At 52.9% G+C, this 23,252-nt stretch overlaps 2 protein-coding genes across 3 annotated transcripts; both read right to left on the bottom strand.

The window, feature by feature from the left end:
- Positions 1 to 1,246: 1,246 nt before the first annotated feature.
- MRI1 (methylthioribose-1-phosphate isomerase 1) lies at positions 1,247 to 7,429 on the bottom strand. Of its 2 annotated transcripts, none has more exons than XM_059918275.1 (6): positions 6,275 to 7,429; positions 5,961 to 6,202; positions 4,945 to 5,120; positions 3,490 to 3,666; positions 3,185 to 3,409; positions 1,247 to 1,460 (listed from the first exon to the last, which is right to left on the bottom strand). In XM_059918275.1, exons 1-6 carry the CDS (start codon positions 6,545 to 6,547, stop codon positions 1,315 to 1,317), a joined length of 1,239 nt encoding a protein of 412 aa, XP_059774258.1. In that variant the 5' UTR covers positions 6,548 to 7,429; the 3' UTR covers positions 1,247 to 1,314. The 2 variants fall into 2 exon arrangements, with proteins under 2 accessions (XP_059774258.1, XP_059774259.1); XM_059918276.1 differs by having other exon boundaries at positions 5,961 to 6,199.
- A 102-nt stretch (positions 7,430 to 7,531) lies between these two features.
- On the bottom strand, positions 7,532 to 19,372 carry YJU2B (YJU2 splicing factor homolog B). The gene is made up of 11 exons (XM_059918277.1): positions 19,306 to 19,372; positions 18,531 to 18,575; positions 16,556 to 16,777; positions 15,115 to 15,168; positions 13,583 to 13,665; positions 11,786 to 11,841; positions 10,032 to 10,092; positions 9,408 to 9,550; positions 9,140 to 9,312; positions 8,328 to 8,466; positions 7,532 to 8,230 (listed from the first exon to the last, which is right to left on the bottom strand). Exons 3-11 carry the CDS (start codon positions 16,556 to 16,558, stop codon positions 7,749 to 7,751), a joined length of 1,194 nt encoding a protein of 397 aa, XP_059774260.1. The 5' UTR covers positions 16,559 to 16,777; positions 18,531 to 18,575; positions 19,306 to 19,372; the 3' UTR covers positions 7,532 to 7,748.
- Positions 19,373 to 23,252: the final 3,880 nt, after the last annotated feature.

Raw genomic sequence — 23,252 nt, 5'->3', positions numbered from 1 at the left:
GAGGTCGCCGACGAAAAACGCAGGGCATGATGGGATACAGTGGGGCCGGAGGGCGCAATGACTCACGGGATACAATGTGGCAAAGAGTTAAAGTGACCACTACCCACGACGGTCGACGATAGCCAGCATTTCGCAAAAATTTCGAAGTAAAGGTTATAATGATAAGCTAACACTTACTGGGTGCTTATCTGCTTTGTAAAACTTATGGTGTTTTATGCTCTTTATACATAAACTTCAAGTCTAGGACTTACAGTCAGGCAAGTGAGGCACTCTGGTGCAAAATTTAAGGGGCGCCCCGAACTTAAGTTATCAAGATAAAAATATAGTCAACATTCAAAAATAATATTTTAATACAAAGAAAATCGAATCGTCCAACTACAGCCTGTGGACTGGCTGCTTGATGTTGTAAATAAAGTTTTGTTGGAACGAGGGCTGGTATCAGGAGTGAAGGGAGTAGGGTCAGGATATGCAAGGTCAAGGTTTCATTCTATTTAATATCTTTATATTTTGTTCACCATGGATTGTTTTTGCATTAATTTTGATTTTTCAAAAATAATGCATGAAGCTATTATTTATCTTGACTACTAAGGTTCTTAGGGCCTCCTCTTAAATTTTGCACCTGAGGTGTCACCCTAATTCCAGCCCTGAGAGCAACCAAAAAGGGAGGTACTAGTATTGTCTCCATGTTGTAAATGAGGAAAACAAAGCATGGAGAGGTGAAGTGATTTGGCCAAGATCACACAATAGAAAAAGTGGTGGAGGACTTCCGTGGTGGCGCAGTGGTTAAGAATCTGCCTGCCAGTGCAAGGGACACGGGTTCGAGCCCTGGCCTGGGAAGATCCCACATGCCGCAGAGCAACTAAGCCCGTGTGCCACAACTACTGAGCCTGCGCACTAGAGCCCACGAGCCACAACTACTGAGCTCGCGTGCCACAACTACTGAAGCCCGAGCGCCTAGAGCCCGTGCTCCGCAACAAGAGAAGCCACCGCAGTGAGAAGCCTGCACGCTGCAACGAAGAGTAGCCCCCGCTCTCCGCAACTAGAGAAAGCCCGTACGCAGCAACGAAGACCCAACACAGCCAAAAATAAATAAATAAATTAAAAAAGAAGAAAAAGAAAAGGCGGTGGAACTGGGATATGAACTCAGGCAGCTTGACTTCAGCTGCTGGGATCTTAAGAGCCATGCAAAGGCCCTGTCTGCTTTCTCTGTTCTGGGAAGAACTGTGGTTGGGGGAAAAAGGTCAGCTTTTGGGCAGGCCATTCAATAAGTTTATTATAAAAATAATGGGGGCAGGATATGGACAGCTAGGTTGGTTACTTCTGGGGTCCACCTAGGGTGACCGTGGCACCTAGGGCTGCCCGGAGCTCCTCAGGGGCAAAGACACCCAGCTCTGTGATGATGCCGCCAGTGATGAGGTCGTGGGGGGTGACATCAAAGGCAGGATTCCAAACCCCAATTCCTGCAGGGGAGAGGGGGGAGGCAAGAAAGGCAGGTGTTAGGCTCAGTGAGAGTTCTCAAGCTATTGTCACCTGTCTCACTCACAGTGGTTTTTGGGATTGGGGAATCCTTGAGAATCTAGAGATCCTTACCCCAAAAGTGCATGAAGGCATGGGTTTTGATACCAGTAATGAATTTAGACCCCCTACATTCCTGGATTGTCACTGCCTAAGAAAAATCCTTCAAAGTCTTATATACATCCACCCACTTGTGCCTGCTTCAAGAATCTCTTTAGGAAACTCCGAGAATCCACCCCGGGGCCTTTGCATGGGCTGTGCCCTCTGCCTGGATGCTTTCCCTCAGATACGCACATGACTTGATGTTTCACTGGCTTCAGGTTTTTGCTCAAATATCACCTTCTCAGTGGGAACAGATAATCCTGTCTAATCCACCCCCTGCACAGACACTTCCCACATCCTTCTGTGCCTCATTTATTTCTCCTCAGCCTTTACCCCCTTCTAACATACACTGGAATTTTGTTATTTATCTCGTTTGTTGTCTGTCTCCCCACCGGACTGCCAGCTCTATGAGGGCAGGGACTTTTATGTCTTTTTTCACTCCTGTTTCCCCGGCCCTATCATGTCACCTGGCACTGGCCAGGTGCTCAAAAATATTTGCTGAATGGATAACAATCTCTTACACAAGAGGCTGCAAACTCTGTTTTCTCTGGTTCACAGTTTTTTAAGACCACTGAACTAGCTGCCAGCTTTCAAAGTGTGGGAGCTTTCAAACATATAACAAATGTAAGGCTTCTCTTGGAAAAATCAGAAGGAAGACCTGTTCTCCTGGGGTCTGCATTCCTGTGATCCTTGGCCAGAGCAGAGTATCGGGGTCCCCAGACTGCACCTGGCCCGTGTTACCTAGCTTTCTTGGGGGGAGGGGCACGGTGGGTTGTCAACTCTGTTTTCCATGGTCTTACGGGTTTTGATCAGTGCTAAATAATTAAGCCTCCAGGAAAGCAGGGGCACCAAAAAAATAACGAGAAAATATTTTTTTTCCAGAATTAATGTATCTATTTTTATTATTTATTTATTTATCTATCTGTCTGTATTCTTTTCCATTATGGTTTATCACAGGATATTGAATACAGTTCCCTGTGCTATACAGTAGTTCCTTGCTGGTTATCCATTTTTAAATATAGCAGTGTGTACACGTCAGTCCCAAATCCCCTCTCCGTAACTGGTCCTTTTTATAAAAGGTTTTCGATCATACTGGTTACTATTTAAGGAGCACTGCGGGCCAGGCACTGTTCTCCACTTCACGTGGGTTAATTACACTGAACCGCCTGGGGTGTATGAAGTAGGTCATGAAAACAGCTCATGGGGCTCTTAGGGATGAATTTTAGGCAACCAGGCTACACAGCCAGGAAGTGTGGGGAAGCTGAGAAATATCTGTCTCTTCACAAGCACTCGGCCAGGTGGTACTCTTATTTCTTATTCAGGTGAGAAAACAGAGCTGGAGAAGAGCAAGACAATTCGCTCAAGGCTTCCCAACTCATTAGTTGTATCTTCTGACCTTGAATCTGACCTCCAAGACGTGTCTGCTCTAAAATATGGCTTGAAGGAGCAGCTTATGCCCCAGAAGGCTGATGACACCCCAAATACCACCTGCTGCCTGTGAAGGGGTCAGGGTGCCTCAACAGAGGTGCCCAGGCCTATGGTGCCCCCCTCTGGGCGGATGGCTTACCGGGTGCCGCAATCCTGACCCCATTGACGTGGGTCAGCTCCTGGCCAGGACGCTCCTCGATGATGATCTCGCGGCCCGTCTTCAGGTGGAGGTCACACGAGGAGCTGGGGGCAGCCACATAGAAGGGGATGCCGTGGTGCTTGGCGGCGATGGCTAGCTGGTAGGTGCCCACCTTGTTGGCCGTGTCGCCATTGGCAACCACGCGGTCAGCTCCCACGACGACAGCTGGGGAATGAGATGCCGGGAGTCACCACCGGGCCCTGGATGCCTGCAGCCCTGCCCGCTGGCGCCCCCCACCTGCTGACCTGACACTCCATAGTGGGCCATGGCGGCTGCCGCCATGCTGTCGGCGATGAGGGTGGCGGGGATCTGCTCGTAGACGAACTCAAAGGCCGTCAGCCGGGCTCCCTGGTTGTAGGGCCGGGTCTCCGTGCAGAAGGCATAGTCCAGACGGCCCAGGCTGTGCAGCGAGCGGATCACACCTGTGGGGCCCAGCCCACCAGGAGGATGAGATGCAAAGGGACAGATGGGCAGGGCAGCCCACTGGTTAGCAGCGTGGTTCTCCGAAGCATGCAGTCCCACTCCCGGGCCCTTGCAGTGGCTGTTCTCTCTGCCCGGTACAAATGTGTTTAGAGAATGCCTTCTCCATGAGGTCTGCCGGGATTCCTCCATCTCACATAGCAACCCTCACGCTGCCAACCCCTGCTCTTTCTCTTTAGCACTTACCGCCTTCAAATGCATCATACCTATTTGTTCTGTTCCTGTGTCTGTTCCTCCTATTTTCCTGCTCCTGATGGCAGAGATTTGATCTACTTTCTCCACTGCTGGGTCCCTAACTCCTAGAACTGTGCTTGGCACACAGTAGGTGCTTAATAAATGCTGAGTGACTGAAGGAACGGATGCATGTATGAATGATGGGGTACACAGTAGATAAGCATTTATTAAGCATGGATATTTGTTGAGTGAATCAATGAATGAATGTCTTGCCATCAGAGCCTCAGTCCCCAGGCACAAGGGTGGCACCTAGGTAGGTAGGGAAACCTCCTGGAGAATTTAGGATCAAGTGGAATCTGCTGCCTTGAACCCCAGGACCCAGTCCCCCTGGTCCCGGTCACAGCTACCCTAATCTTTCTTTAGGGGGCTATGCCCTACCCCTCAGTCCTCTTGGAGTCCACATCCCACCCACTTTCTTTTTTTTAAATTTTAATTTAACTTTATTTTTATTTAAAAAATATTTAATTTTTTTTTTGGCTGCACTGCACGGCTTGCGGGATCTCAGTTCCCCATCCAGAGACTGAACCTGGGCCACAGCAGTGAAAGCATCGAGACCTAACCACTGGACTGCCAGGGAACTCCCCCCACCCATTTTCTAGGCTCATGGCACAGGCCAGGCCTATCGAGTGACTGATCCTAGATGGACAGATGACTCCATCAGAGCCCCCGAGATACAAGGAGACTTTTCTAACACTGTCGGAATAGAGACCCTAGGCTCTTTTCCTTGTGATCTGAACCCTGGTCGACCAGTGGAGCATAAGGATGATGCCACCATGGAGAAGGGCAGATCTTAGGGATATGGATAGATGGACCCTGATGCTATTATTTGAGCCCCTGGATCCAGTCATACCTGAAGCCAACCCCCTGAGTGTTTCTGTACAAAAACTAATAAATTCACATTTTGGGGGGGGTGTATAAAGTGGTTTGGGTTTCTTTCTCTTGCATCCAAAAAGGGCCCTCCCCTATCCCTGTGGATGCTCACTCACCTAGGGCTGTGCCATAGCCAGCAGTGGCCAGTGCACCAGTGTTGCAGTGGGTCAGCACGATCACCTTGCCGCCCTGGGGTGCTGCCCGCTCTAGGAGGTGGTGGGCTCCCAGGTCCCCGATGCTCCGATTGTCCCGGAGGTCTTTTGCCAGCATGTCCTCAGTCCAGCGGATCACTCTGGGGCCGACAAGAGACTCTGAGCACAAGTCACAAGGCTGCAGGGTCCACACCAGCCCCTCCTCCCTGCCCAACACTGCTCTCCTGGAGCTCTCCTGCTGAAAGCCTCTCACAGCTGTGGGGCTGGACCCTTCTGCCACAGCCACCTAACTGTAACTCCATTGGCTCTCGAGACACATTTACCAAGCACCTCCTGTGCGTCAGGGGCTGGGGGACACAGCAGTGAACAAGACAAAAATCTCTGTTCCTATGGAGCTGACACTGAGGTGGGGGAGGCAGGTGATGAACAGACAATAAAGTGAAGGAAAAGGCAGCGGAGTCAGGAGACAGAGGACAGGAAGGAGCTGTATTATATGGGGGGTGGGGAAGGCACAACCTGAAATTTGAAGGAGAGGAGATTAAGTAGATGGATACCTGGCTTGCAGAAATGGTGTGTGCAAAGGCCCTGAGGCAGAAGGGACCCTGGTGGGGGTTAAGAAACATGGAGAGTATCTGTGCAGCAGATGGGGAGGGGGGAGGGAGAGAGTGGGAAGAGAGCAGGGAGAGGACCAGGGCTAGAAACAAAATTCTTCAAAAGCAAAAACTAGGTAAATGAGGTGGCACTTAAAAGGGCCTCCAAGGGCAGTTAGAGCTGGGGACGTTCAGGGAGGTCAAAGTCAGGGCATTGAGTTCAAGGACCGGGGCCAGGCTGCCCGGTGGTGAGTCCCAGCCCTGCCTGTGTGGCCCTGGACTAAGAGCACACTGCCTCAGTTTCCCCATCTGTAACATGGGTCGTTGCGCAAAAAAAAAAAGAATGAATAGCCGCCGGTTAGAGCAGCGCTTGGCACAAGGCCCCTCTACCTCTCTCGGACCGCCTCCTCCGTGGCGCCCTCCCGCTCCGCTTCCTGGGCTGCGAGGTCGGCCAGGTCTCGGGCGGCGCGGGCCATGTTGACGGCGGTGGGCCGGGCGGTGACAAGGAAACTCAGCGCGTCGCGCACGAAGGCCACGAGCGCGGCAAGTCCGGGTCCCCCGGCGCCCGCCTGCAGCTCCACGGCGAGGCTGAGGCAGCCCACGAGCGCAATGGCTGGGGCGCCGCGCACCTGCTGGGGAAATGGGGGCGTCAGGGACTGCAGGCACGGGAAGCCCCCCACCCCGGTCCCACCGAGCGGCCCCACCTTCATAGCGCGGATGGCCTCCCAGGCCTGGCGCACCGAGCCCACCGCCTCATAGCGGCTCTGCTGGGGCAGCAGTAGCTGGTCGAGGATCTGTAGTGAGCCCCGCGAGTAGCGGATCGCCTCCAAAGTCATGCTGTTGCAGCCGCGATCACCGCCGCTCCCGGGGCTCAGCTGGCCGCGCGCACCAGAGGCGGGGCCGGAAAGGGCGCAGGGGGCGAGGCCAGGGCCCCAGGGGTGGGACCTCTCCCGGGAGGAGGAGGAGCGTGCGCACATCAACTTCGCTGGCTCCTGGGACCCGCCATCCAGGCGCCGGGTCCTACTCCACCTTTCCCGCCAAACCTGGACAGTTAGCCGCACCCTCGGAACCACAAAGGTGCCACTACTTATAGGGCAACTATTGCATGCCAAGTCCTGTGTTTAGCGTCTGGCTATAGCAAGACTGCTAAGTGCCAGGCGGGTACCCTCAGGTGCCTGACTCCTCCAGCCAGAGCGAGTGCTGCCTGTGGCCTCACGTAGAGCAAGGCACCAAAAGGGGGTTCTGAGATCGAACAGACTCTTACTGCTGCCTTGAGACCTTCCCATCCCCGCGGGGAGTAAAGGCCTGCGGGCTGGGGGCCACCACCACCTCCCGACAGGGCACATTACAAGTTCAGCAGAATTCAGCCAGAACCTCAGCCCCGAGAGGTCCGTATGTCTGGTTTGTTCACCGCTCTATCTCCAGTGGCTAGGATAGCGTCTGGTGCACTGCAAGTGCTCCGTTAATATTTGTGAAATGATCCTTCTCCAGGGCTTAGGGGGAGGTGGTGGGCCATGAGTCACCTGGTTGGATGCTCAGCTGTTTTTTGCTCAGTTTACTAGTTGCCTTCAAAGGAAGCAACACGCTGGGGACTCTTTCATGACCCTTCCAGGGTGTCCCCATGGGTGGGGGATAATGAACAGCCCACACCTGTGTGCTCCATCCCCTCCTGCATCTGGCCTGGATCCTGAGCACCCCTGCTGTCCAGTCCCATTTTCATCCTTCACACTCAGGATGTGCCACCAGTGTGGCACCTCCTGTGCCACCTCCTCCAGGAAGTTGGCCCCGATTACAGGCCAGCCTGGGCTACTACCTTTCAACCCTCATCACGCTGGGTGGGGACCCAGGCTGTGGTCACAGCATCAGCATTGGCTGATGAGATGCTGGGCAAGCTTAGTTGGGTTGCGGGGGGAGGGGTGCAGGCATAGCTCCTGGGCCCATCTAGTAACCTGAGGCAGAGGCAAAGAAGCAGGGTTTTAATGCTGGGAGGTCGGGGGTCCCACAAGGCACAGACACCCTCTCCAGGACCAAATAAATAACAACTCTATTACTGTGAGGAGGTGAGGTCTGGGGAGGGTGGTAACCGAGCTCTTCAAGGGCTGGCGGGCTAAGGGGCTGCAGCCTGTGAGGGGCCTCCTCGGTGTGTCTCGGCCTCCTGAGTGAATCTGGCCCCCAGAATCACTCACTCTCCGAACCGGAGTAGTCAGCCACGAGGGAGAAGCTGAGGCTGCAGGGCTGTGGTGTGTCCTGGGGATTGGCTGCCTCCTGGGAGGAGCCTGGCAGGGGCTGGGGCCTGTCCTGACAGCTCTCCTCCTGCCCCGGTGGCCCACTGTTCTTGCAGGTCTTGGCGGTCTCCTGAGGACAGTCTCTGGGGGATGTGGGCCTGTCCTGGGCGGTCCCCTCTGGCACCCGTGGCTCCCCAGACTTGGGGGTCTCAGCCGTGTGCTGAGGGCTCTCTGGGACCTCCCGGGACCGCCGCCGCACAATGCCCAGGTGCCCCACGGTGATGGGGGAGCCAGTGGGAGCAGATCTGCGGTTCTGGGACAGCTTCTTCAGGACACTGCTGGCTTTGCTGCTGCTGGCGCCGGGTCCCGGGGTGGAGGGGAACCAGGAGCGGCTGATGATCTCCGTCCGCTTGAGCTTCTGCTTGTCCTCATATGCTGCGGATGGGGAGAGGGAGGTCCAGAGCCGCCCTCTGCCCGGGCAGCCCCCCTTCTCCCCCTGCCCCGACCCCCTCGCCCACTGGCCCCCACGCACAGTCTAGGGTGTGGAACTTGAGCAGGGCGGCCAGCCTGCGGTCATCCTCCGTCTCCGGCACCAGCGGGATGTCCAGGCTTGCCTTGGCCTGCAGGGCCTGGTCCCTCTCTTCCTCCTCCTGCATGGCTTTTTTCTTTTCCTGTGTTGGGGAGAAGGGGTTGGGGAGGGATGGTGCGTGTCAAAGCCGTGCCTCTTTGCCCTCTGGGCTGGAGGGGAGAATCCCTCCAGTGTTCAGGGTCTCAGTTTCCTTCTCTTCAAGCTGATGCGAGGAAAAGGCCTCACACAGTGCTCGCGACATAGAATTTGCTCAACAGCAGGAGACACAATCATTAGTATGTGTACCACTGGGTTCTTCACTCATTCATTCTTTCCACAGATATTTACAGAACGTCTTTCTGCTGCCAGGCCTTGTTCTAGACACTAGGGACACAGCAGTGAGCAGACAAAATCTTTTGCCCTGGTGGAGCTGACATTCTAGTGGGTGAGCAAGACAAAGTGGTGAGGAGAGAAAGAATGCTGGGAAGAGGGTAGGAAATAGGCAGGGGGTTCAACTTTAAATGTGGTGTGCATGGTAGAGGGGAGGGTTAGGGACAGTCTCCTGAGAAAATCACGTTTGAGAAAAGGTGTCTGAGTGAGGGAGCCATGTGGGTATCTGGTGGAAGAGTGTTCCAAGGTGGAGGGAACAGCCTGTGCAAAGGCCCTGAGGCAGAAGTGCGCTTAGGCTGCTTTTTGTTCTCCCCGCTCCACTGTTGGCGATGCCCGGCAACCCCCGCCTGCCCGTGGTCCTGACCCTGGGCCGCAGCCCTGCTCACCCGGAGCCTTTTCCGCAGCATGCTGTTGAGCGCGAAGTCGTCCTTCCAGGCGCTCTGGGCGTCCTGGATGTGGCTCAGGGTGGGGAGGGCCTTCTTGAGCGTGCTCCGGTCAGCCTCACCGTGCTCCAGTCGGAACATGGCATCTGTCTCCAGCTTCTGCTTCTTCTCGTGCTCTGTAAGGGTGAGAGTGGGGCTGGGCCTTCAGGGCCCTGGCTCGGGGTTGGGGTCAGGGTCGGGACTGGGCTCGGAGCCCACCCTTGGCGCTCACCTGTCGTCAGCACCTGCTCGTTGTCTGCCATGTCCCAGCGCTCCTCCTTGCGCTGGGCGCCGCTCACGATCACGTAGTCGCAGTTGGCGGGGTCTGTCTGCATCTCGATGTAGTTGACGCAGAGGTGGCATTTCATGCGGAACCTGGGAGGGTGGAGGGCGGTGGGCTACAGTCAGGACACTGTGGCCTGGTTCCTTCCATCCGTGCGCGTCATCAACTAGTGTTCACGGAGCACCTGCTACATGCTGGGCTCCGTGTCGGGGGGGACAGCCGTGGGTGAGACAGATATGGTTCCTTCACCCCGGCACTGACCTTCTGTCCGGAGTTTGTTCACTTGTTCATCCAACCATTCATTTGTTCGTTCGTTCATTCATTCAACAAACCCTCCTGAGGGGACGGAGCAGAGCCTGCGGGGCCTTGTGGGCCACGGGGAGGACTCAGGCTTTTACTCTGAAGAAGGTGGGAGCCATGAAGCGTTCTAGGCAGGATGTGCCCTGACTGACAGACCATGATGGTTTCCAGGAGACCCCCAGGGAATAATCATCAGGCAGAGGGTAGAAACTTCCCTCCCACTCAGACTCCTTTGTAGCCCCCTCAGCCTGCAGCCCACCAGGCTGCCTCTACCTGTAGATCGGGGTCGTGTAGTAATTGCCAACCTTCTTCTTTTCTGCATTGTAACGAACACCTAGGAGGAGAGGGAGAGAACGAGGCTAGGGCTCAGGCCACCCTCAGCGTCTTTTCCTGGGGTGGGGAGTAGACGGGGGTGGTATTTCACTCCCCTGCAGGGGAGACACCTCTGGAGGACACAAATTCAAGCAGAAAAGAGCCATATCTAGGCTGCGGGATGGGTGCTCAAGCCACAGAGGAGGGTGGGCTGGATGGAGCCAGAGGGCCCGGGTTCAAACCCTGGCTCCACCCCACCAGCTGTGCGACCTTAGGCCAGCTGCCCTGGCCGTCTGGCCTCAGGTTCCCCATCGATTGGATAGGGATGGCTATGACGCCTACCGCACAGGGCTGGTGTGAGAACTGCAGAAGCTAGTGATACACACGGATCGCTTAACACTGGGCCAGGTGCTCAGCAAGCATTCAAGAAGGGTTGGCTTTTGGGAATTCCCTCCCTGTCGGTCCAGTGGTTAGGACTTTGTGCTTTCACTGCCGGGGCCCAGGTTCAATCCCTGGTCGGGGAACTAAAATCCCACAAGCTGTGGGGTGCGGCCAAAAAAAAAAAAAAAAAAAAAAAAAAAAAGGGTTGGCTTTTATTATTTTTCTAGAGAATATCCAGGTTTTTTGTTCCTTTTTCACTAATTACATGATATATTCTTGACTCTTATCTTGCTTACTGAGTGAAAAAAGCTTAAACTAGAAAAACAGAGCTTGCGGGGGTTGGTGGTGTGGCCTGGCTGGCTTTTCCTTTTCTGGGGGGCTGCTTCTGTTCACGGCCCTGAGGTTGACCCACGTGTGGTGTCAGGCTGCGCCCTGCGCTCTGCCGCCTGAGCGCCTGGTGGCCTTTGGGGCAGATGCCCCTTTGCTGGGTCTGATCAGGGGGATGTGCTGGGGTGAGTCATTCCACTTCAGCAGTGGGGTGGCCTGGCCCCTCTTTCTTGCACTGGACCCTCCTGCCGAGAGCTGCCGGCTCCTGTTTACAGAGCGAGCTGCTGCCCTGGGCCAGGCGCCGTGGGAAGGGCTGAGGATCCCTGTACTATAGCGGAGGAAATGGAAGCCAGGAGGGTCGAGTCACCTGCCGCAGGCCTCAGGGCTGCTGAGCAGGGCCGCAGACCCATGTCTGTCCGTCCATCTGTGCACCTGTGGGCACGATCAGGGGTCTGAATGCTAAAGGTAACAGTAAGGGTAGTGGCAGCAGCAGGTTGAGTTTACGAGCCCTCACACGTGCCACATGCTGTGCACTAAGCACTTTACTTTTTATTTATTTTTGGCTGCGCTGTGCGGCTTGTGGGATCTTAAGTTCCCCAACCAGGGATCGAACCCATGTCCCCTGCAGTGGAAAGCGCAGAGTCCTAACCACTGGACCGCCAGGGAATTCCTTGCACTAAGCACTTTATATGCCACACAGGCGGGCACTCATACCACCTGAATTTCACAGATGGGTAAATTGAGGCGCATGGAGGCTCAGTCGCCTGCCAAGGGTCACCAGCGAGGAAGTGGCAGGGATGGGATTTGAACCCAGAGGCTCCTAACCGCTCCGCCATGAGGCATCCACAGCCCACCAGGCACTCCAGCCCACTGTCCCCTACTCGACTCCTGATCGGGGGCCCGGCGGAGACGGTCTCTCACGGCGCCCAGCAGTTAAGGGGCTCGCTGGCCGTGGGGCTGAATGGTGGGGGTCAGGGTGGGGAGCAGGGGAGCGGGCGGAAGCTCACCCATGCCGATGTGGTTCTTGCAGCCGTCACACCAGATGTTATAGGGCATCTCAAATCTACACAAACAGAGAACAGCTCATTTGTCCCTGTCCACGTGGGCTCTCCCAGGATCTCCAGGTCTGCGACTCTGGCTGCAGTCACATTGCAAAGGGCGTGCAAGCGGGAGGGTAAAGAACGGTGGTCATTCCTGCAACCAGGCCAGGCCCATCACGTGGCTCTCTGGCCAGCTGACCCAGTCTGGGCGAGCGTCTCCGCTGGGTGCTGCCCTGTCTTCCATATCCCACCACGTCAGCTACACAAGTTTCCAAGCAGAGGAGGAAGCAGGCTTCAGGGGGCACTGGTGTTCGATTCCAGTTTAGCTAAGTTGTTGTAGTGACACTGGATTTTTTTTTTTTTTTTAATACATTTATTTATTTATTTTTAGCCGCACTGGGTCTTCGTTGCTGCACACGGGCTTTCTCTAGTTGCGGCGAGCGGGGGCTACTCTTCATTGTGGTGCGCGGGCTTCTCATTGCGGTGGCTTCTCTCGTTGCCAAGCACAGGCTCCAGGCGCACGGGCTCAGTAGTTATGGCTCGCGGGCTTAGCTGCTCTGCGGCATGTGGGATCTTCCCGGACCAGGGCTTGAACCCGTGTCCCCTGCATTGGTAGGTGGATTTTTAACCACTGCGCCACCAGGTAAGTCCCTGGGTTTCTTTTATCCAGTTCTATTGGCAACGTGCAATTCCGGTAAATTGCCATTAACAGCAGTAATGGAGCTTCTCTTTTAAAACAAAACCATTAAGTAATGAATGAGGTGAATTTAAGACACTGTACAGATGAGATGAGGGCTTGGCAAACAGACTGGATGAAGGCAGGGTGGGTGGTTGGCTCTGGAGTGTGGAGGCATGGCGGGAGTTGGAGGTGACCTTCAGCTCTGTGACTCTTGGGGCCACTGCTGAGATTTGCATCTTGACTACTTTTCCATAGATGTTCCTGCCTCTGATGGTTTTGGCACTGGATGCTCTGCTCAGGCCCAGGGCGGACCCCAGAGGCTGAGGGCAGAGTTCACGAGGCAGAGAAGGAGGCAGAGAGGGGCTCCTTCTGGGACGACACAAGCTGGCTTCTGCTTCCCGCCACGGCTGACCCACAGGGTGCTGGCCAGAAATAAGAGGAGAACCCCGGGAATGGCCATCGTCCTGGCTTGACTGCAGTAATGGCTGTGATTCTTTATCCTCCCCATGTCCGTGCCCTTTGCAAGATGACTCTGCAGCCATTCCTGTCAAGAGGTGCAGTGTGTTGCCCCACCCCCTCCCTGCATCATGACTTGCTTTGGGGAATCAATGAGACAGAAGTGACAGGGTACCAGCTCAGGGTCTTTGCCTCAAGAAGCCTTGCGTGCCTCTGCTGGCTCTCTTTTGGAACCCGGCTGCTGCTGTGTGAACAAGCCCAGGCTAGCCGGCTGGAGGATGAGACACACTTGGAACACAGCCCAGTCATACCAACCAAGGCCATGCTGGACCGGCCAGTCCCCAGCCAGGCAACCCCCAAACATGTGAGACAGCCCAGCTCAGGTCAGCCAAGCCCAGCCAAGGCCAGCAGAGGCATCCAGCTGAGCTGCAGACTCGTGAGCAACACGAGTGCTTAACATGTGCTTATCGTTTTGTTACGCAGCAATGGCTGACTGATACAGCAACTTTCTGCTTTATGGAATTAAGACCCTGCAGCACTGGGCAAAATCAGGGGGTGCTGAAGGCTCCTTGAGGTTGACACCAGGTGGCACAAAGGGCAGGGGTCCTCAGGTGATGCCAGGGCCTTACCTGATGATGAGGATGCCCTGGGACAGCTTCCGAGCCCGCTCCCGAAGCGGGTGGCTGTTATGGTATCTGTTGAGTGAGCCATGCTGTGTGGAAAGGAAGAGGGAGCAGATTAGCACTGCTGAGCTGGGGGAGCTCAGGCCCTCTCTTCACAGGCCGAGAGAGGTCTCATTCTTATGTCCTGCTGGGAGTGTTCACAGCAAAATGGGAGGCACCTAGGCTTTGGTGAAGCAAGTGGGCTTGGAATCAGGAAAACGGGAGTCTGCATCTTACCTCTCCCATTTAGCAGCTAAAAGAGCTGTGTGACCCTGGGCAGTGACCTCACCTTTTGCCTTCCTGAGCCCTATGAGTCAACTGGGGACGAGGATCATAATTACCTCCAGGTGTTGTGGGATCAGGTGAGATGACAAGACCAGCAAATCTCTGCTGGGTACTCTATGTGTGTCATCTCACTTTAATCCCTCAATGCTTCTGGGAGGTCAGGTTGTTTTGTTTCCCCTTTGGACCTATGGGGAGACTGTGGTGTAGAAAGGCCGAGTCATGTGCAGGGGACCACACAGCTGGGACATGCTGATTCATTTACTAGCCCCTTACTGAGCGCCCACAGTGTGGGGACACAGACACAAATGAGAGAGGTGAACATCCCTGCCCTTGAGGTGCAGACGTTCTAGAGGGGGAGATGGGGGACTTCCCTGGTGGTGCAGTGGTTAGGAATCCGCCTGCCAGTGCGGGGGACATGGGTTCAGACCCTGGTCTGGGAAGATCCCACATGCCGCAGAGCAACTATGCCCGTGCGCCACAACTACTGAGCCTGCACTCTAGAGCCTGCGAGCCACAACTACTGAGGCCTGCGTGCCTAGAGTCCATGCTCCGCAACAAGAGAAGCCGCTGCAATGAGAGGCCCGCACGCTGCAACGAAGAGTAGCTCCCGCTCGCCGCAACTAGAGAAAGCCCGCGCGCAGCAACGGAGACCCAATGCAGCCAAAAATAAATAAATAAAATAAATAAATAGAGGGGGAGATGGACAATATGCAAATAAATGGGTGATGCATCAAGGAGTTAAGAAGGCTACGGAGAGAAATAAAGCACTAGGTCATGCGATAGAGAATGAGACGGTGGTCAGGGAGGCCCTCTGTAAGGAGAGACCTAAAGGAAGGAAAGGAGTCTTGGGGTCAGAGGGGGGGAGAGGTTCCAGGCAGAGGGAACAATGAGGAGGCCAGACGAGCTGGAGCTGGGAGGGTGAGGGGATCTGACCCAGAGGCCGTGTGTGGGACCTCACCCTGGACTCCACTGGAAACACACAGCACTGGGCATGCTGGTGTTTACATGGGTCATTGACGAGGGTCACACTGACCACCTGGGAAGGAAGGCTGCCCCAAGACGCAGGTGACAAGTGCAAGGCAGGGAGACCTCGGGGGCCGCCCGGGCTTCTGCAGCTGTGGTTCTGACTCCAGGAGGGGATGAAGAGCGTGGGGCCCCTGCCCTGCGGGGTCGCTATGCTATCGTGGACACGGAGAAGGAAGCCTGCCCCTTACCTTTGTAGGGTTGAAATCCGGAGGGTAGTACTTGTTTACGCCTTTCCTTTCACCCTGGAAAGCAGAAGAGAGACGTGAGTCAGCGAGGGTCCTACAAGAGACCTACTCGTGCAGCCTTGAGGGGTGAGACCTGGACAAGGAAGACAGGGATATCCTGGAGGATGGCCCAGGGCTCCGTGTCCCATCGAGGACTGGTGACCTGGCGGAAAAAGCCCCACTGTTGGGAATTCCCCGGCGGTCCACTGGTTAGGACTCAGCACTTTCACTGCTGTGGCCTGGGTTCAATCCCTGGTCAGGGAACTAAGATCCGGCAAGCTGAGCGGCTCAGCCAAAGAAAAACAAACAAAACAAAACCCACTGTCGTCGCTGTGGAAAATTCCACAAGGGTCAGACTCTCCTAGAGCAATGGCTTTCACAGTTGTTTTAGGACCGTGACTTAAGGTAAGACATATTTAACCCCAAATACACAAGCACAGGTTTCAGGAAAGAATGCTCACCCAGCTGTGACTCTTTTAAATGCTGGCAGCCACCTGCTGAATTGACTTATTGACTTAACGATCCACTGAAGCAGTGGGTCTCAAACTTGGCTGCACGTTACAACAACCCGAGGAGTTTCTAAAATACTGATGCCTGGGACCCACGCCCAGAGGTTCTCCTGACAGAGGACCTGCTCTGGGGCATGGTGCCTGGACACAGGGCTTTTCAAAAGCAACCCTGGAAAACACGTGTGTATACACATCCTTGTACATACAGGTTCACTCACAGTAGCCAAATGGTGGAAACAACCCATGTGTCCATCAGTGGATGAAAGGATAAACAAAACGTGGTCCATCCATATAATGGGATATTATTCAGCCATAAAAAGGAAGGAAGCTCTGATGTATGCTGTAATGTGGGTAAACCTTGAAAAAATCATGCTAAGTGAAAGAAGCCGGATACAAAGGGACACATGGTACATGATTCCATTGATATGAAATGTCCAGAACGGACAAATCTACAGAGGCAGAAAGCAGACTGGTGGCTGCCAGGGGCTGGGGTGGGGGAATGGGAGTGACTGCTATTGGGTATAGGGTTTCCTTTTGGGGTGACGGAAATGTTTTGGAACTAGATAGAGGTGGTCATTGCAAAATATTGCGAATGTACTAAATGCCACTGAATCATATGTTTTAAAATGTCAGTTTTATGTTGTGAATTTCACCTCATTAAAAAAAAAAAAACAGGAAAGAAAAAGAAAAAAGCTCCCTGGGTGATTTTAGTACAGCGCAAAGTTTGAGAACCGCAGCACCGGAAGACCATGATCCAGAGTCTGAAAATACCTGCGAGCTTGGGGTCAGGGGTGGGGAAGGAGACTTTTAGGGGAGGGAAAGGGCTATTCAGGGGACCCCTTCCCTTCACCTAAAGATCAGAAGAGAAACCCAATGAGCACAGCCTGTCTACTCACCATCTTGGAAGCTGCCTACTGGTCCTCACCCACTACTCAGCCAATCGGAAAAGACGATGAGACACTGCTTTGTCGACTCACTGCCCAGTGCCACCCTCCTGGACAGCCTGGCAGACAGTCGCGGCTTCTTTGTGAAGATGCGGTGGGCTGTGCGTGGTGGTGGCGGCTCAGACGATCCTCCCCGCAGGTGTAGGAGGCGTCCAAGGAGCGGCGTTTGTCTGTCTGGAAAGGGAGTGTCCTGTCCACCCTCCATCCAACATGTATTTCCCAGGTGACACTTCTCACCCCTCCACGGCCCCCATCATCGCTCGCCTGGACGAGTACAGTCACCTCTTCCCTAGGCTCCTGGCTCTGCCCTTGACTCTCACGGTCTGTTCTCCTCGTAAGGGCTAGAAGGATCTGTTAAAATATAAATCTGAACTATCGCTTTCCTGCTTAAACCCCTCCAGTGATTCCCTTCGCTTTGAGAATCAAGTCAAACCCCTCCCCATGGCCTATGGGGCCCCTGCCTGCCTCTCCGAGCCCACCTTTTACCCCTCTCCCTCTCGCTCACTGTTCCACTCACACTGGCTTCCTGGCTGCCTTCGAAAGCTCAGCAGGTGCAGGCCAACTGCCTTGAATGCTGCTAAACGCCCGCAATACACAGGGTAACACCCACCACAAGTGTTCTTTGTCACAGGTCTCAGCTCAAACATCACCTCTGTCAGAGGCCTCATCTGATCACCTGATCTAAAGTCTCTTCTTCCCTGGAGCTTCTACCACATCACCCTGTGTCTGTTTACTTGTTTACAGTCTGTGTCCTCTGCCTGGTCCCACTGTGCTATGTCTCTGGCACCCAGGACAGCTCCTGATAAATGCTGACTTCATGAACCTCTGATAACTGACTGAGGTTCCATAAGACTCAGTGTGGGTGACACAGAGACACTGGGAATTTGGGGTTAGCAGATACAAACTATTACATATAGAATGGATAAACAACAAGGTCCTACTGTATAGCACAGAGAACTATAGTCAATATTCTAAGATAAACCATAATGGAAAAGAATATTAAAAAAAGAACATATATATATGTATAACTGAATCACTCTGCTGTACAGCAGAAATTAACACAACATTTTAAATCAACTGTATTTCAATAAAAAAATTAAAAAAAAAAAGAGAGATACTATGAGGGACTAAAGTGTAGTCCAGAATGGGGATTGGCAGATTTTCTTGATTGAGGGCCAGAATTTCTGTCCCAACAGCTCAACTCGGCTCAACTCTGCTGTCACTGCTAGAAAGCAGCCATAGACAATATGTAAATGAATGGGTGTGGCTACATTCCAACAAAACTTTATTTGTGGACCCTGAAATTTGAATTTCACATGATTGCCACATGTCACAAAATATTATTCTCCTTTTGATTTTTTCCCCACAATTTAAGAAGTTAAATCCATTCTTTGCTGGTGGGCTGTACAAAATCAGGCAGTGGTCTGGTTTTGGCCTGTGAGTGTAGTTTGCTGGCTCCCTGTGCTTGAGTCAGGAAGTCTCTAACTGTTTCTGCCAACTTAGCTGTGTGCTCTCTAATAGTTACTGTGTGCTACCCGCTGCAGAGTCCAACATCATTGCCCCATTTACTCTATACTATGTTAGTATTACCTCCAGTTGACACATGAGGATGTGGGAGCTTAAGTAACTTGCCAGGGGCCAGAAGCTGATAGGAAGGCAGAGCCAGGGTGCAAAGCCCCAGATACAAAGTGTTCCACCATCCCCCCAAACTCCTCTCCACCTCGGATCTTCCACCTGTAAAGCGTGCCCCTGGACCAGATTTTCTTAAAGCCACTTCCAAACTAAAAATGCTTTTGCCAACAAAATAGCTAAGTGCCCACCCAAGCTCTGGGGGCACAGTTCCCTGGTCTGGAATCCCTGCTCCATTCCTCACTAGCTGGGTAACCTTGGCCAATGTCTGGGCCTCCCTGAGCTTATATTTCCTCACCTGTAAAGAGTCGATGACGGCAAGAGGACTGACTTTCTGGAGTTGCTGTAAATGAAATAACATACAAACATGGGTAATGCTTGCACAGAGTAAGTACTCCATTTACAGGAGTTGGGGGTCTTACCGTGGTTTTATCACCCCAGTGGGTGGTACAGGTGGGGCTACAGGGTGGATGTATAGAAATCTCTGGTCCTTGGTGTCAAGAATAATGATAAACCCCACTGGCTCAGGGCATAATGCTTGGGCTTGGATTCCGACTCTGCTTTGCTTGCTAGCGGCTTGACTTTGGGCAAACTGCTTCTCTCTCTTGAGCCTGTTTTCTCATTTGTAAAACGGGGTTTATACAAGTATCAACCTGATGAGGTTGCTGTCAAGACTCAGTGAATTAAAGTATCTGGAAGAGCGCCTGATGCTGAGTTAAACGTTGGTAGTTTTGATTATTTCTCATGCCAAACCGTTTTACAAGCGTCATTTAAAAAAATCTTCACCGAGACCCAGAGAAGTAGGGGCTTACTGTCCCATTTTCCAGATGAGGAAAACCTGAAGAGGTATAATATGGGCCAGGGTCAGGTCTGGGGTCGCGGCCAGGGCCCGGGGTTTTGGGTCGGGGGTCGCGGCTGGGGGGCGGGCGGCTCCGAGCATCGGGCCCACGTTCCCAGAGCCCCGCGGCCCCCGGCGCGTTCGTCCCCATCGGGCGGCTCCGAGGCCGGGTGAAGCAGTGGACAGACCCCCAGCCCTACCGGGCCTAGCCGCCCCTCTGCCCGCCTGCACTTACCTGCCCTCCTCCTGACGTCACTCCGCGTCCGTTCCGGAAGTCCCTGCTGGGTGCGTAAGGGGGCGCGGCGCACTCCCCGCGTGACAGAGACGCCTGCGCGAGGCGGGGCGAGGCGGCAGCGCAGCGCTGACTGGCTGAATGTCGAACACGCCGCTCGCTCACAGCCGCCGGAGTGGACCAATCCGGGCCAGCCCTTCCCAACTGCACGCACTACACGATGCCCCACCCTCGGCCCCGCCCACTTTGCCTGACCCAATCCGAGGACCGCCTTTCTGATGTTGCTTTCCAGAGAGCGGGATTTCGCCAGCTGAAGCGGTGGAGCAATGGTGGGCAGATTCCAGCTCCTGGGCCAAATCAAACCAGCCCCTTGTTTTTGAATGGCTAGCGAGTTAAGAATTGTTTTTCCATTTTTAAATGGTTGCGGGGGGAATCAAAAGAATAACATTTTATGACTTGTGAAAATCAAATGAAGTTCACATTTTAGTGTCCGTGTATAAAATTTTATTGGAATACATCTGCGCCCACTCATTTACCTGTCTGTAGCTGCTTTCCCACTACAGTGGCAGAATTGAATGGTTGTCACAGAGCGCCTATGGCCCATGGAGGCTGAAAATGTACTGTCTGGCCGTTTACAGAAGTGGGTCAGCTCTTGTCTTAGAGCCTTCAGACCAGCTTGATTTTGCCTTCTGCACAGGGCAATGGCTTTTGAATGTACTTTTGTGCCTTGTAGAGTTTAGCAAAATCTGTTTGTTCATTTGTTCGCTCAATAGCTGTTTACTGGGTGCCTGCTATATGTCAGGCCACGGGGATTATGGAGTAAAGGACACACCCTTTTCTCACTGATGAGGCTGGCATGTCAACTGGCAATTTATCGAGGACAGTGTGAAAAATGATGACACTACTACTGCTATGATTGCTACTATTACTATACTATTTGGTGCCAGGCCCTGTTCTAAAGCCCTCATAAGTCAGATCTTGTGTAATCATAGTGCTGCATATGGAGTGCTCACTACTCACCAGGCATCATTCACCAGTGCTCACTATTCACATGAATCACCTCAGGGAATGCTGATTCCAGGAGATGGATACTCTATCATTTTCATTTTATAAATGACGAGACAGGCCCAGAGAGATTAAGCAACTGGCCCAAGGTCACACAGCTAGTGAAAGGTGGAGGATTTGACTTACATCTGCTGACACTAAACCTTGTTCCTTTAACCTCTGAGCTATACTGCTTTGGGTTGTATGCATTAAACATAAGGGCTGTGGGAACCAGGAGGAATCTTTAACAAGGGTGGGGTGTTCAGGAGCGGGCAGAAGTGAGGGTCAGTGAGACCCCTGTGAGGGGTGACACCGGAGCTGGATAAAGAGAAGCCAGGCAGAGGAAGGGTGCGGGGGGAGGGCAGAGGAATGCTCACAGATCCTGAGGAACAAGATGGAGCTGCACTCAAACCCCAGTAATCTTGCTTGCTACCTCTGGATTTTGGTTGAGTCCTTGTCTTGCACCTGAAAGAAGAGCTAGTGACTGAAAAGCCACAAAATACTCATTTGTGAGTAATATTTTGGTGAGAAGTATGAGAGCCCTTGGCTTTCAAGGGACATGTAGAGCCCACTCTTTTTTAAAAAAATCCTTTATTTGTTTATTTTTTGTTTATTTTTGGCTGTGTCGGGTGTTTGTTGCTGTGCACGGGCTTTCTCTAATTGAAGCGAGTGGGGGCTACTCTTCGTTGCGGTGTGTGGGCTTCTCAGTGCAGTGGCTTCTCTTGTTGCGGAGCAGAGGCTCTAGGTGCGCAGGCTTCAGTAGTTGTGGTGCGTGGGCTCAGTAGTTGTGGCTTGTGAGCTTAGTTGCTCTGCGGCATGTAGGATCTTCCCGAACCAGGGCTTGAACCCGTGTCCCCTGCATTAGCAGGTGGATTCTTAACCACTGCACCACCAGGGAAGTCCCGAGCCTCACTCTTATTACTCACACACAGCTCAGGTGATGGAAACAAACATCAGCCTGGGATATGAAGAGACTGTCTATAAAGATGCCAAGCGCAAGGCATTTCCCGTGGGACCAAGGGAACTGGCTCAGGGAGAGGAAGACAATTAGCCAGGCTGGGCAGGGTGACAGGAAGGGACCTGGATTCTAGCTCTGGGGGACCCTGACCAAGTCATGTCACCTCTATCTGCTTACCTGTAAAGTGGGATATCTCAGCCCTGCCCATGGGAACAAATGCAGTAAATGCCTACCAATGTATTTGTAAAACAGTTTGAAGAGGAAGAGAGAAGCCAGTGGGCCGGGAGGGGCGTTCCAAGATCATGGTGTGGCTTCGGGGGACAAGAGCAGAATGACCGAGGAGGAGGCGACCTCTAAGCACCAGGAAGTTCTTTACATAAAACTGAAACCCACTTCCCTGCTATTGGCACCCACTATGTGGCCCTATTCCTAACTTTGGGGGTCACTGAGGACCGACCCCTCTTCCACATGCCAGCACTTCAGCTCCCTCCCACCTCTAAGAGTCTGTGGTTCAAGCCTGCCTCTGTCTTCATGCCCCAATCACCAACCAGCTCAGAAAGCAGGCGCAATAGGTTAGACATTTTATATTTAATCTGTGACTGTGACCAAAACTATTTGGGGTGTCTGCCCAGCCCCCACTCCTACCTTTGTGTGAGAACATCCAACTTCCAGAGGATGCTGCAGCATTTCTATTTATGGCCCATCCTTGGCCACAGCTGATTGGATCAGGGGTATAGATTTAACCCAAGCTGGGCCAATGGGGTTTGCTCCTGGCAATTTACAGCTGGGATCCAGACATGCACAGGAATCTGCTTGTGGCTTAGTCTGAGGACATAGAACTTTGGGACTTAGTGGGAAGACATCTTTAGCCATGTGCAGAGAAAAGCAGAGATGAAAACCATGTGGTGAGAAAGAGAGAGATAAAGAAATAGAGATAAAGAGGGAAAGAGAGAGAAAGAGAAAGAAATAGAGAGGCAGAGAAAGAAATAGACAGAAAAACTTTCCTTATCCCTGGAGACCTTTCAGTTCTTAAGTGGCTTGATATATCCCTGTATCCCTAAAATAAACTCTCCTCTTTGACTAAGCTAATCTGAACAAGTTTCTCTTTCTTGCAAGCCAAAGAACTTTAACAATATCTGTGTCTAAGATGCAGAGTTGGTATGTGGAATTTACAAACTCCAGATCATTCACCTTATTTTTTGTGAAAACTGACACCAAGACTGGGGGGTCTCAAACAATTCATTTTATAGGTAGAACTGCAAAGTATGAAATAGCTATAGAATGGTAAAAATGAAGTCCAAACCAAGTTAATCATCTTTTACAAGTGAGCACTGAGGCTGGTCGATAATGCAAGCTCTCTGATTATGGAAGACAAGGTAACAGGATTTGAAATTCAGGGGGCTACAAAACCAGGACAATGGATCTTTGTGCAGTCCTACTGGTCTGGGTCTCTTAACATGAAGCTGTACTTGCAGGTTACTTAACACATTTCCCAGGAGTATCAGAGTTCCAGATTTGGTGGTTGAGGGGGTCTGAGTCCAGAGAGAAAATGAAAGGTCGAATCAAGAACTTGACAAAAGGAAGCGTGACACATTTTCAAATCAACTGCAGACAAAACAGAAAACTCAATGACAGGCCTATATATCTGCCTCTGTCAGATCCTGATGAGATCAGGACAACACTTGGGTTTCTCGGATAAATCCTCTTCCCGGTGCAAGCTGGAAGACAGAGAGGACAGGGCCAGCTCCTGCGTGGGCCACTCCTCCGGTGGCCAGGCTCTGAGCACACAGGGCACCCAGAGAACCTTGGTGTCCTTGCCATGATCCTGTAACTCCAGAGGAGGGGGCAGGAGAGGACCTGCAAAACGAGCAAGTTCAGTGCCACACCTCCAATTGTTAGCTACTGCACCTGGCTTATTCTGCAGCTAAATTCTTTGGGGGAAACAAAA

This window comes from Balaenoptera ricei, chromosome 3 (assembly GCF_028023285.1).
Source record: "Balaenoptera ricei isolate mBalRic1 chromosome 3, mBalRic1.hap2, whole genome shotgun sequence".
In the NCBI taxonomy this organism is placed as follows: Eukaryota; Metazoa; Chordata; class Mammalia; order Artiodactyla; family Balaenopteridae; genus Balaenoptera; species Balaenoptera ricei.
The sequence above is the reverse complement of the archived record's forward strand: the minus strand, read 5'-3'. Positions and strand labels throughout refer to the sequence as shown.